We start from the raw sequence: 13448 nt of genomic DNA on the forward strand, positions 1-13448 counted from the left end.
CACAGTCCCTTCCCCAGGCCGGGGCGTTGGGATGCTCCCACCACCACAGCTGGACCCTCGGCCACTCCAGCAGCAGCACACGCCGTCCCCAGGGGGCAGGATCAGCCCACGAGCTCTCACAGAATCATAGGTTGGAGAAGACCTCCGAGATCATCAAGTCCAACCATCAACCCAATCCCCACCATGCCTGCTAAACCATGTCCCAAAGTGCCACATCTATGTGGTTTTTGAACCCCTCCAGGGATGGGGACTCCACCACTGCCCCGGGCAGCCTGGTCCGACGCCTGACCACTCTCTCAGCAAAGACATTTTTCCCTATACCCAATCTGAACATCCCCTGACACAACCTGAGGCCATTGCCTCTCGTCCCATTGCTGGTTCCTTGGGAGAAGAGACCAACCCCCCCTCACTGCACCCTCCTCTCAGGGAGCTGTAGAGAGCGAGAAGGTCTCCCCTCAGCCTCCTCTTCTCCAGACTGAATCGCCCCAGCTCCCTCAGCCGCTCCTCAGAGGACTTGTTCTCCAGCCCCCTCCCCAGCCTCACTGTCCTTCTCTGGACACGCTCCAGCCCCTCCATGTCCTGCTGGGAGTGAGGGGCCCGAAGCTGAGCACAGCACTCGAGGAGCAGCCCCACCAATGCCAAGTACAGGAGCACGATCCCCTCCCTACGCCTGCTGGCCACACCATTCCTGATCCAAGCCAGGATGCCGCTGGCCTTCTTGGCCACCTGGGCACACTGCTGGCTCATGGTCAGCCGGCTGTCGACCAGCACCCCAAGATCTCTTTCCGCCGGGCAGCTCTCCAGCCACTCCTCCCCAAGCCGGTAGCGTTGCGTGGGGTTGGTGTGACCGAAGTGCAGGACCTGGCATCTGGTTGGCCTTGCTGATGCTCCAGATGCCTTTCCCCCTTCCCTTCCTGGCAGCAGCCCGGCCCCTGCCCGACGGCCCCTTTGTGGAGGAGACGCAGGGGCGGCAGCGGAGCGGATGCAGGTTGTCACGCTTGGGTCTCTGACGCCGCGGGGGGACGTTCCACTCCCTCCCTCCCCCCAAAACAGGCTTTTCATGGAGACAACGACCCCTTCCCTCAACAAAACCTAAATTCTCAGCTGAAAGTACTTGGCAGCGACCCCTTGAAATTTTTCTCCTGGCTTGCGTGGCGTAGGGACACGACTTTCTGCAATATAAAAGCAGCCGGAGGAAGCGGCCGATGCTCTTGCTGAAGAATAACCCACCCTCCGCCCCGGCTACGTGCCCCACGGGGCTGTCACTCGCAGGGATGGAGCCTGCAGGTCCCGGCCACCCACATCTGAGGGGCTGGGAAGAAGCTCTGCGCGGCCATCAGCAACCCACCCGGCCCCGGGGCTGCGTCGGCCGGGGACCAGAGGGGTGGCCAGCAGCCCACCCCCCACTCCACAGCATCTATTGACAAGCAGCAGCGACGAGGGACCGCGCTGACGAGCGCCTGATCAATGGCACTCATCGAGCCCCGTCCGCGCTCCCGGTAATTGGAGGATTTCTGGGACATCCACTCTTCTCGACGCTCGCTCCCTGGCAGGGTGTCCGTGGGGGTGTGTTACAGAGTCACAGAATCATGAAGGTTGGAAAAGACCTCTAAGATCACCAAGTCCAACCGTCACCCCAACACCCGCACGCCTGCTAAACCATGTCCTGAAGTGCCACATCTACACGGTTTTTGAACCCCTCCAGGGGTGGGGACTCCACCACCTCCCAGGCCAAGACAAATACACTGCACTAATGACAGTGAATTCTGAAACGGAGTAGGACATGAAAGCAGAAGAACCCAGCTTTGTACTGGGATCTCTACTTTGAGGAAAAAAAATAGAGTGGAAATAAAGACTCGCATAATGCATGTACATACAATGATTGAGTTAAGGCTGTATATAACCCTAACTTTCTCTCTCACTTCATTTTCCTGCAGCATTTATAGCCTGCCAATGTCGATTTGGGCATAAATAAGTATTACATGAATTGTGTATGACTGATTACAGGGGAGCCGAGAGACACAGGCAGGATCAGGACGGCGTAGAATCAGAGAATCATTAAGGTTAGAAAAGATCCCTAAGATCATCAAGCCCAACCCTCAACCCAACACCACCATGCCTGCTCATTACCCATTACAACAGCATGGCGTAGAACCAGAGAATTGTTAAGGTTGGAAAAGACCTCTAAGATCACCAAGCCCAACCCTCAACCCAACACCGTGCCTGCTCATTACCCATTACAACGGCACGGCGTAGAATCAGAGAATCGTTAAGGTTGGAAAAGACCTCTAAGATCACCAAGCCCAACCCTCAACCCAACACCACCATGCCTGCTCATTACCCATTACAACGGCACGGCGTAGAATCAGAGAATCGTTAAGGTTGGAAAAGACCTCTAAGATCACCAAGCCCAACCCTCAACCCAACACCACCATGCCTGCCCGTTACCCACTGAGCAGACGGGAAGGACACGTGAAGCATCTGGCAGGGAAGGGCAGGGGAAACCTGGGGGGCACGATCAGCGCCCACAGCCAGCCTCAAGAAAGGAAAAAAAATAAAATAACCTGCCATAGGACTGCGGAGGTGGCAGAGGCATTTTGGGATCCCACCACGTCGGTGCGGAGAGCTGCGGGAGGCAGCTTGGGCACCCATGGGCGGCTCTGCCCACGGCTGGAGCGGGGCGGCGGGACTCTGCTCCCCGCCTCGCCGTGCTGCGGTTTGCTTCGGGGGCTCCATTCCATCGACGTTCATCGGCAGCCGTCCTGCCCTCGGCCGGGCGCTGGCGTGGGGAGCAGGCAGCAGCCAGCCCTGCCTGCAGCCCAGGCCCCCCAGGGCCAGGCTCTGGGATGCTGCGGGCTCCGGAGCAGCTGGGAAGTTGGGCAGCGCAGGGGGGGCCCCGCCAGCCCCCGCCGAGCAGGAGGCAGAGGCACGACGTGGCCTCCAGGGACGGGATCTGTCACTTTTCTTGTCTCTTCCCATCAATCACCGGCGGGTCATTCTTTTTTTTATTATTATTATTTTGCTCAATATGGTGCCCACCAAAAGCGGCTGCTAATTCACCAGCGGAACTAGCCCAAAGGATGCGAGCGGGGGCTGGTAAGGAGATGGCCAATTCTTCATTCCCACCGCAGAAACACCCCCCGGGCACCCAGGCGTGCCCGCAGGTCGGTGTGCGCGCAGACACGGCCGCGCACACGCGTGCCGTTTAGGGGCCAAGTAATCAATCAAGAGCAAAGTGGTCAGCCTTCCCCTCAAGAAGGACGCTTAACAAGGTCACATCCTTATTCTCTCCAGACTAATGAGCGGAGATTACTAATAAGACCTCAGTGACAAGTGACTATATTAATGTAATTCTCTCCTGCTTGTAATCAATTTTGTGTGTTAAGATGCAGAGCGATCTCGGCCGCCCGGGATCGCCACGCCACCCCCAGCACCACGGAGCTGCTGCTGGGCTGGCAGAGAGGGGTTTTACTCCCCTCGTCTCGCTGCCCGGCTGCGGGGTTTTCTCGGCAGAGCACGGTCGGTCGTAAAAAATCACTCCCAGGAGGAGCCCAGCAGCGCATCCTGCTCCCAAAGCGCCGCTCCCAAAGGCTCGGCCGCCTAAAAGATTTCTGTGTTGGTGCTTTAACGGCCCAAACAGGGCAAGTTTCCTGCACCTGCCACGAGAAGCTGATTTCAGCCACTTCACGCCACGCGTCAGCCTCGAGCAATGCTGGTCCCAGCACTCCGCGCACTCTGGGTCGGGGCGGTTCGCGTCGCCGGCAGCCCCAAGCCGAGCAGCACGTGCCGGAACGGGGATGCTCGCTTTGGTCCGTGGCTCTAGGGCACCTCGGACGCACGAAGCCTGGATCCCCGCGGGCAGAACCATCCCCGCTGCCCGCCAACACCGGCAGCACGCGGGGTCGGGCATGGACAACCCTGAGCGCTGGGCTCAGTGTCCTTCTCTGGAGATATTCCAGACCCGCCTGGACAAGGTCCTCTACAGCCTGCTGTAGGTGACCCTGCTTGGGCAGGGGGTTGGACTGGGTGACCCACAGAGGTCCCTGCCAACCCCTACCATTCTGTGATTCTGTGATTATGTGATTACGTGATGCAGACGCAGTTCGCCACGCACGCTGCACCCTGGTCACCGCCCCAGTGGCCTGACGGGCTGCAATATTCCCCATCTGCATATCAAACGACTCTTCAGATCGAGAGTGACTCACTTAGGGGATGCGTGAATAATTCCGAAGAGGTTTAGACCTCTGTGATCCACGAGCCGTCTCTGCGCAGAGGGAAGAGGAGGCGAAACCAAACGAGTTGCTGTGGATTTTCCACAGAATCACAGAATGTTCGGGGTTGGAAGGGACCTCTGTGGGCCACCCAGTCCAACCCCCTGCCCAAGAAGGGTCACCTACAGTAGGCTGTAGAGGACCTTGTCCAGGCGGGGCTTGAATATCTCCAGAGAAGGAGACTCCACAGCCTCCCTGGGCAGCCTGGGCCAGGGCTCCGTCACCCTCAGAGGGAAGAAGTTCTTCCTCGGGTTCAGCTGGAGCTTCCTCTGCTTCAGGACCATCACCTGGTTTTACATCATCCAGTGTAAACCTGGAGCAGCCGTGAGCGCCAACGCGTCGGGATCTCAGACCCTGCCGTGGGGAAAGCCGCCCGTGGCACAGCCCAGCCCAGACTCCCCCAGCACGATGCCCGCTGCGATGCCGGACTTGTGGTGCCCGGGAGCTTACGCAGAGCCCCGGTAACGAACGGAGCGGTGCAGGATCAGACCCGCGCTCCTCCGGACTCTCCGCACGTCTGAGGAAAGCTGCAATATATTTTTTGTGTGCAACCACCGCGTGTCGGTCATTTCTTCATCACAGAGCAGCCCACCCCACTCAGGGGGAATAATCCGGACAAGCCCAGGGTAAGGCAGCGGGCTAAAGAGATCCAAGTCGGATCCTGCAGACCCTGACACGTGAAAGCAACGCACGGCGTCCCCTGGCCACGCACCCTCTTGCCAGGAAAGACTCATCTTAAGCCATCACCCGGTGGTACCCACGCCAGAGCAGACCCAGCCAGCCTGTCTCCACACCAAGCGCCTTTCAAAGACCTGCAGAAAGCCATCCAGAACCTCCCTCTACTCCTCACTTTGATAAAACTCTAAACAAACGTGCCAGAAAAATGCGGTGGGAGGCACGGCGGGAGATCCGAGAGCTCCGCCATCCACCCCAGGCAGATGGGCTGATGGTTTTCCAGCCCTCCGGAGCAGGGCAGGGAGGGCACGGCTGGCAGAGACCCCCGGCACAGCTCTCGCCGGGGCACGCTGCACCTCCCCAGCTCTGGGGTCCCCGAGCATCCCAGTCCTCCCCACAGCACACGGCTCGGGCTGAAACGTAGCACGAGAGCAAGGGCAGGAATCGAACCGAGATGCTCCGTGGAGGACGGCAGCAGCGGGGGGAACCTCGCGGGGCTCGGCTGCGGGGAGAGCAGACCACCCCGGGGGGCTCCGGGCGATGCCAGCCCGCCCGAGCCCCTCCGGCCATGCCAAGGGTGCGGGGAAGGAGGTGGTGGGCTGGGGTCTCAGCAGGCTCCCGGAGCCCCGTCGGCTGCCGGCCGGGGTCCTGCAGGCCACGGGAGCATCCCTCCGACGCCGGCCGGCTCCCTGAGCGGGCGGATTTCCACAGCCCTTTGAAAAGCCATTTAGAGCTAAGTCCTGGTATTAAACCTGGCCTTTCATTAGCCAGGTTTTCAATCTCTGCCCGAGCCCGGTTCAGCGAAAAGTTTTTTAAAAGGTCAGGAAGAAGCTTTTAAGCATATTTGCCAATTAACTATTGTAACCCCCTCCTCGACTCGACGCGAGCTGCCCGCTTCCCTCTCAGGGGATGGTAATTACTGTTTTATAAATAAGCTTTGAACTCTCTCAAGTAATAGCCTCTCCTTGCATAAAGGCACCCTCTAAATCCACTGGCCTTTTCCACCTTCTGTCACTGCCTGGATCTAAAAATAATCTAGGAAAAAAAATTCAAGAAGCAACTCAGAAACTCCCTTTCCCTGTGACGACTGCTTCTCCAGCCCCTCAATAATTCAGCTAACAGCAACCCGGCAGCTTTCGCTGCTGTTAGGGGACTTCTCGTCAGATTTGCCAGCTTTTTGGAAGTTCTCTGGAGTCACCCCTAGGTGATAAAAAATCTGTCCATGTTTATATGTTTAAATTTCTAGCCCCTGAGGTTACAACAGAGTAACCAGGGAGCACAAGAAAAAGGGCGTGAATGAAGAAGTATTTTGCAAAAGCACTGATTCACTTAATATTCATTTTTCCACCTGGCCCCATGCTTTCTAGGTGCCCAGCTTCACATATTTATTTAAGCAGTCTGGGATAGCCACACTGGCAGACTTGAAACCCTTTAGAAACTCAGGTTACTTCTGCACAGCCCGCTGCACAGCCTGTATATAAAACCACCGTTTATTGAGCAGAGACAGCGACAGAGAAAGCATTCCTCGGTCGGGAAGACCACGACTCGTTCCACTCCACAAGTCACAGCTTTTATCCGAAAAAAACTCGCCGCCAACACTAACAGGCAGCTTTAATCACTTCAGCCTGACGCTATCGACGTCACGACACATGGAACAACCCGGCTTGATTTCGCCTTGCAGCTGAGCCAGCCTAAAATCCAGGCTCACGAGCCTGCTTGTATCGGCAAGAAGAGCTGCATCGGCTTCGGCGGGTTCTGGATCGGGAGCTGCCACATGAAAGCAAGGGAATGGGATGATCTTGAAGGTCCCTTCCAACCCGTACCATTCTCTGAGCCTATGAATAACGTCGGCGTGGAAGTGGGGGCTCCTTGCCCCATCGCAGCTCGGTGCCGGTGGGAAAGACCCCCCTAAGCCAGGCAGGCACGGCCCCTCTCGCCCGCCCTCGGTAACGTCTGCCTCGCATCCCTTTAAACGGTTTCAAATGTTAATTCCTCCTCGTGGCAGTAAAAGCTATTTTTAATCCCACGTGAAAGCGGTTTGCAGCAGACCGAACTCTGCACGTCCTGCAGCTTGCTCCCCGGCAGCGCTGCGCGTCAGGCAGCCGCCGCGCGGGGACACGGCATCGCGGGGGGACCTGTGCGGAGCTGGGACTAAAACCTTGCGTAAACAGCCAATATTATAAAAGGGACTCAGAGCCCCCTCCATGCAAGGACACATTTTTTTCTGTCTACCAGCAAACCCAAAGTATTGTGCATGAAGTAAAAGCATCAAAAGATCTTCTTCATAGTTACAAAATCGCAGCTTTTTCTCAGGTTTTCCATTTTTTATTTGTGTTCAAGGATTTCTTTTCCAAACATTGGGGTGAGGATAGGGGAAGCCGATGCAGAAAAGCCCCATTTTTCTAACGAAAATTGAAAAAAAAAAAACAGAAAGCTGCAGTCACAGCGCAATGAACCCAAGCAGCACGCCGCAGGACTGGGTTTCCGCAAATGCACCCGGACAAACAAGGGCCGCGCTCCGCCGCGCCGCGCTGAAACGCGAGTCCGGCAGCAGGACAGATTAGCCGGTGCCAATGAATAAAGATAACCTCGGCGCGTCGCCATCCAACTCCTCGCAAGCTGCTTTTGTCTCTTCCCACCTCTGCCTTTCTCCAACGCGCCGGTGAAAAGCTCTGCCTGGAAGGGGATCCAAACGCAGCCCGGTGACTCCAGAGTAGCCGAAGCGTCGGATTTTATTCAACAGCTCGCGCTACAGAGTGCCTTGATCTGCCTGTACAATCACAACACGCACAAAAACCCCTCGAGGCAGCTACTTAGCTCTACTTTTCAACTGCCAATAACGCTCACAGCAAAAGTCAAAAGAGCAGCTCCGGAGCCCCGTCCTTTCCCCGCCGCTCAAAGGCTTCAGGGCTGCGAGGACCCGAGATAACAAAGTCTGGCTCGAGAAATCCTGGGTGCCTTTCAGGAACGTTCTTAGCTCCCATGAATGGGTTTGAAGGAGGGAGAGGGGGGAGGAAAATAAAACCAAAACCCAAGCACGTCGCATGTAGCGGCTCTCTGCTAACCGCCCAGCTCCCCTAGACACCCCCAGCACCAGCTAATGCACAAGGAACCCCGGGCCAATGCCACCCCCCGCACGCAAACCTCCACGCGCTGCATCTCATCAAACAGGGAAATGATAACAAAAAGCGAAATTCAGCCGCCAAGAGATTCAGAGCCCTGGGACGGCTCCGCGGCGCCGGGGGATGCTCGGCTCCAGCCTGGCCACTCATCAGGATGCGTTGGCCAACCATGACCAGCCACCCCACAGTACTTTACACTACCAAACCGTAAGAAAATAAGGAATTCTTCACAATTCCCATGAAATCCAGTGTGTGCCACCATCCAGGGCACAGTTTCACAGGGCACAACCCCAACATTTGCTATCCTATGTGTGCTTCACTCCAGGATGGGAAGCCTTGGCCCAGCCCCACTCCAGTCTTTCTTTGGCTATCAGAAAAATCAGGAAGGGGAGATGTGAAAGAGGGGCTCGGACCATCGATCACACGAGGAAATTCCAACGGAGCAAAACCATCGTATTAAGCTGGCGTTGCTGCAAAGTTTTGGTGGATGGAGACAGGGAAACTGTTCTTTGGATAAGCCACGTCGGGCTGAATCCCCCCAACGCCCTCTTACGCAGGCCAGCATCCGCAAAGACCCCTCCCCGCACCACCGCCATGCCCCAAAGCCACCGCTACCCACCGCGTCCCCCGCCCTGTCCCCGCGGCACCAGAACCGCTGCGGCCGTGCCCAGTCACGGCGCGAGGCGGACGGGGCGATCCGAACCCCCGAGACGAGCCCGGCTCCAGCAACGGGGAAGGGAGCGATCCCGTGCGGAGATCCCAGCTACGGCCCCGAAACGTCGGCAGCGGAGCCGAGCGGGGCAGAGCTGCCGGAGAGCCGGAGCACAGAGCCCGCAGCCCCGCTCGCGCGGGTGTCATACAAAGCACCAGCACCCCAAACGCCACCTGTGACCCCGCTCCCCTCGCACCGAGGAGTCCCTCTGCAGACCCCGAGGGGGTTACACCCGTTACACCCCGCAGCGCAGTCTGCATTCACACGAGCAAGGGCAGGATTCGGCCCCGTGCCGTCACGCTGAGCATCTCTCCCAATTTTCGCCATCAAGTTCTAAATTATCACTGGCAAACGTCTTGGATTCAGTGATGCTCTCCCGTTTGCCTTCGCCTGCGCTCCCATAAAGCAGACAGACAGACAGACAGACGGACGGACAGCGAGGTTCCCCGGTTCCCAAAGAGGACACTCGCACTCCCCAAGCCACTGCGTGAGCGAAGGAGCAGGCGCGCCAGCATCGCCGCTTCCTTTTATTTATTTCTTTATTTAGCTTTACTTGGAGCAGCACCGAGTGCCAAACAAAATCAAACCCATGTCTTGCTTGAGGATAAAACGCCACGTCACGCCCGGATTTTCCACCGGGTGATTTATGTCGCCGTCCAGAAAAGGTGTTTTAATCTTCTCACAATCAGCGAGAGCTACGGTAACCCCAGGAACCTCACACGAGACGCTGGCAGCTTTTACAGAACATTTTCTTTTCACCAGCAGAAAGAGCTACTCCAAAAAAGGGACTCTGGGCTATTTCACGTCTAAATAAAATAAAACACTCTGGTGAGAACGACTGGTTTCAGCCAGTGACTGACGCTGCAATGTAAACGGCTCCGCACCCACCAGCAGATGCTCCTGTCCCAGGAGCGAGAGCCTGACGGAACTGAACTACCCAAAAAGACCAAGATAATTCAGTGGCGATATTTCCAAGGGAAGTTGTTGTTTTCTTTTTTTTTCCTTTTCCCATTTACTTTAGACAAGCAACGACCTACAGGTGCCTTCGGGCCAAATATCTTGGCACGAGAAGCAGCTGGTGTAATTTTGGTTTCCTAGCAAGTTCAAATATTTTAAAAATGTTTACACCGCTTTGAGATCTTCATTGGACAAACCTGAACTTCTGCCCAACTTCTCTTTTCCTCCACTCCAAACATACCCCAGACTGAAAACTTAAGCTCTGGCTTTCTCAGAAAAAAAAAACCCTCAGTGTAGCAAGGTCCTGCGAGAAGACAAAACAAGAGGCCAAGAGAAGAGGCAACTACGGAAAAAAGCTGTGCCTGTGATTGGAAACACACTTGCTCTACGCAGAGTTAAAGCAAAACATCTACCGATTGCTTTCCCCAGTAGAAGGGATGCAACTCCTTCCCAGCACAGCATCTTCCCGTGCCGAAAACCGGCCCTGCTCTGCTTCTCCACCTTCACCATGGCCATAGAGAACATTCGCCATCGCCAGTCCCACGCCAGGCTCCCCGCCAGCCCGGACAGCACCAAAAACTCCCTGCGCAGCACCCCAGAACTAAGGTTTCTTTCTTCCTCCCTCGCTGCCGTCCGTCCCGCAAACGCCTCGCCGGACTACGGCGAGCGATACGAAAGCGTTCGCTCTTCCGCGCTTTAATTAGGTGCTCGCAAGTCGTTAAACCCCCATTCCGCCGAGCGAGATCTATCTTGTAATCCTCACCCCAAAAAAGATTCGTTATCGTCATGATTGTTTCTAGAGCGGCGCAGACACAAACGGACCCGGGGAACGAGCTAATAAATCACGGCGATATTAATGCAGCCATAAAACTCAGCGTGCTACTCCGGGCGTTTAAAGGTGCGTTAAGTCAGTAACTTCGCAGTCCAGATGTGGTCTCACGGAGCTGAAACTCTGCGGGTAAAATTACCACTCAAATTACCCTTTCCATTAAACACGCCGATTTCCACCGGTTATTATTTTGCCTGCAGCCTTCCCCAAAACACCGAGAAACACGAAGAGCGCGCCAGAAATGAAGCGTCCCCGCGGGGCTCGGGGGGAATCAGATGGAGGGGCAGGCAGGACAGGGAGAGCTACCCCTTTTATTATTTTCAGATGTTTTTCCCCCAAGAACACCGCGGCGCCTTTATAAATCCACGCGTTTGGACTCCCTTCAAACTAAGGGAGCAGATTCCTCCACTGCCTTCACGGGACTTCGCGCCCCGACTCCGTTTGGCCCGGCCACGCCGGAGCTGGCCGGGAGACGGGGGTTTAATCGACACCACATGCACGGTAGCTGCTCTTCCGACCGCGTTATCGCCCGGAGAGCCCAATCCCATCGGAACCCTCAAGACCAAGCGACTCCCTCGCGCCGACACGGCGCTGCCCTTCGAACCCACCGAGGGGTCCGCGCGGCACCGCGGCACCCGTCCTTCGCCCGGTCACCGGTCCGAGGCGAAACCAGCACCAAGCCCGCTCCTCGCTCGCTGTATTTTCACAAACCGCTCCAACAAAATAAATCCCTGGGGGAACCCGGCGGGGGATGAAGCGTTCGAGGGGGGAATCGCAACACCTAGATAATTAAAAAAGCCAATTTCTGCTGGTGGCTGGCCGGGCTGCGGGATGGGGCACACGGGGACACGGTGTGGGGACCCCTCCGCACTCCAACCTGGGGCTTCCCCCCCCCCCAAACCCTCCTCTCCCCCACCAGCCCCTCGAACCCCCTCCATCTCCAGGGACCCGCCTGTTGCAGAGCAACCCCCATCAACGGCGCGGCGGGCAATTAAACCCCGCTCGGTGCTTAATGAGCGCTCGCCGCCGACCCCCCCCGCGTGTCCGTGTGTGTCCCCCCCCCCGTTACCTGTACCAGCGCAGCCCCTTCTCGTAGCACCTGTCGAAGAAGTGGGGCTCGGCGCCCACCGCCCGCACCCCGGGGTGAGCCCGCAGGAACTCCAGCAGCGCCCGCGTCCCGCCCTTCTTCACGCCCACGATGATGGCCTGGGGGAACCGCCGGCTGCCCCCCCCCTCGGCAGCCCCCCCCGCCGCCCCCCCCGCGCCCTCGGGGAGCAGCAGGGCGGGGGGCAGCGGCTGGCAGGGCCCCGGCAGGCAGAAGAAGAAGTAGGTGAAGAAGAGGATCATGGTGAGGAGCAGCGAGGCGCGGCGGCCCCCGACGGGTCCCAGCAGCCGCCCGCTACCTCCCATCGGGGGCCGCTCCGGGCCCCGCCGGGCAGCGCATCCCGCACCGCCGCGCCCCGCACGCCCGCCCCGGCCCGGCCCTCCCCTCCGCGCCGCCCCCCCCCACGCCCACCCGCGGGGAGGGGGAGGGGGAGGGAACGCGGCGCGTGGGGGAGGCAACGCCCCGGGGCGGGCGGCACACGCGTGGGGCACCGCCGGGATAACCCCCCCCCCCGCACTCCCCGGGGGAGCGGGGCACCCCCAGCCCCGTGGGCAGCCCCCGCCTGGGAGCGAAACGCGCCCGGCTACAGTGCGCGGGGGGGGGGGGGGGGGAGAGGCGTTTTCCCGTGTTTTCCCATGTTTTCCCATGTTTTTCTATATTTTCCCATGTTTTCCCAGATTTTCCCTTATTTTCCCATGTTTTCCCGTGTTCTCCCCTATTTTCCCAAATTTTCCCTTATTTTTCCAATGTTTTCCCTTATTTTCCCATGTTTTCCCCATTTTCCCTTATTTTCCCATATTTTCGTTTTCCCCATTTTCCCCTATTTTCCCGTTTTCCCCTATTTTCCCATGTTTTCCCATGCGTTCCCATATTTTCCCATATCCTTCCATGTTTTCCCATATCCTTCCATGTTTTCCCATATTTTCCCATGTTTTCCCATGTTTTCCCCTATTTTCCCATGTTTTCCATATTTTCCCATATTTCCCCGTATTTTCCCGTTTTCCCCTGCTTTCCCACATTTTCCCATATTTTCCCATACTTTTCTATGTTTTCCCCTGTTTTCCCACATTTTCCCACATTTTCTCATATTTTCCCCTATTTTCCCGTGTTTTCCCCTATTTTCCCATGTTTTCCCATCCGATTTACCCCCCACCCCCCCATCGTTTCTGGGGCTGCAGCGGGGGCTGGTGCTCGCGCAGGGGAGGCTGCAGCTCCGCGGCCACGCGGGATCCGCTGCAGGCACCGGGCTGGGACCGCAGAGCCCAGCGCCACGCAATTAGCACCCCGAGAGGCAGCGCTAATTAGGCTGCAGGGGTCTGCAAATGCCGTGTGCTTTCGCAGGCGGGTGGGTAGCGGGCGGCGGGGTGGGACGCGGGGGTTCTCCTGCTGCTGGGGAAACGTCGTTCCCTGCACCCCAATAAATAAACTGAATAAACCCCGTCCGGCGCTGCGCCATGGGCGACGCGCGGGAGCTGGGTGCCTGGTGCCGCTGGCCAGGCCAGCGATGGCACCAGCGTGGCTTGGTCCTGCCCTCCCGGCAGCGCCTGCCGTCGCCGAACACCCAACGGCCGAGGGCCAGCACCGGGGTGCCCGAGCCTGGGGGGTCCCACGGGGCCGTCGCGCCCGGGACCCCACTGCGGCTTCGCCGAAATGACCCACCCTGCCCCACGCCTCCAACACGGAGGCTGCTTGTGCTAAAGCCGCCTTCTTTTGTGTCTGAAATCAGCAGTGTCTTAATTAACTTATTAATACAATTAACTCTCTTTATAGTTAGATC

General features: G+C 57.7%; 1 protein-coding gene across 1 annotated transcript in view; it reads right to left on the reverse strand.

Moving 5' to 3' along the window:
* HS3ST6 (heparan sulfate-glucosamine 3-sulfotransferase 6) overlaps nucleotides 1–11976 on the reverse strand; it is a 44138-nt gene extending 32162 nt beyond the window's left edge. The window contains exon 1 of the mRNA XM_075436545.1: nucleotides 11636–11976. Coding sequence (XP_075292660.1) covers nucleotides 11636–11976 — 341 coding nt within the window. The remainder of the gene's footprint in view (nucleotides 1–11635) is intronic.
* Nucleotides 11977–13448: the final 1472 nt, after the last annotated feature.

This window comes from Opisthocomus hoazin, chromosome 15 (genome assembly GCF_030867145.1).
Source record: "Opisthocomus hoazin isolate bOpiHoa1 chromosome 15, bOpiHoa1.hap1, whole genome shotgun sequence".
NCBI classification, from domain to species: Eukaryota; Metazoa; Chordata; class Aves; order Opisthocomiformes; family Opisthocomidae; genus Opisthocomus; species Opisthocomus hoazin.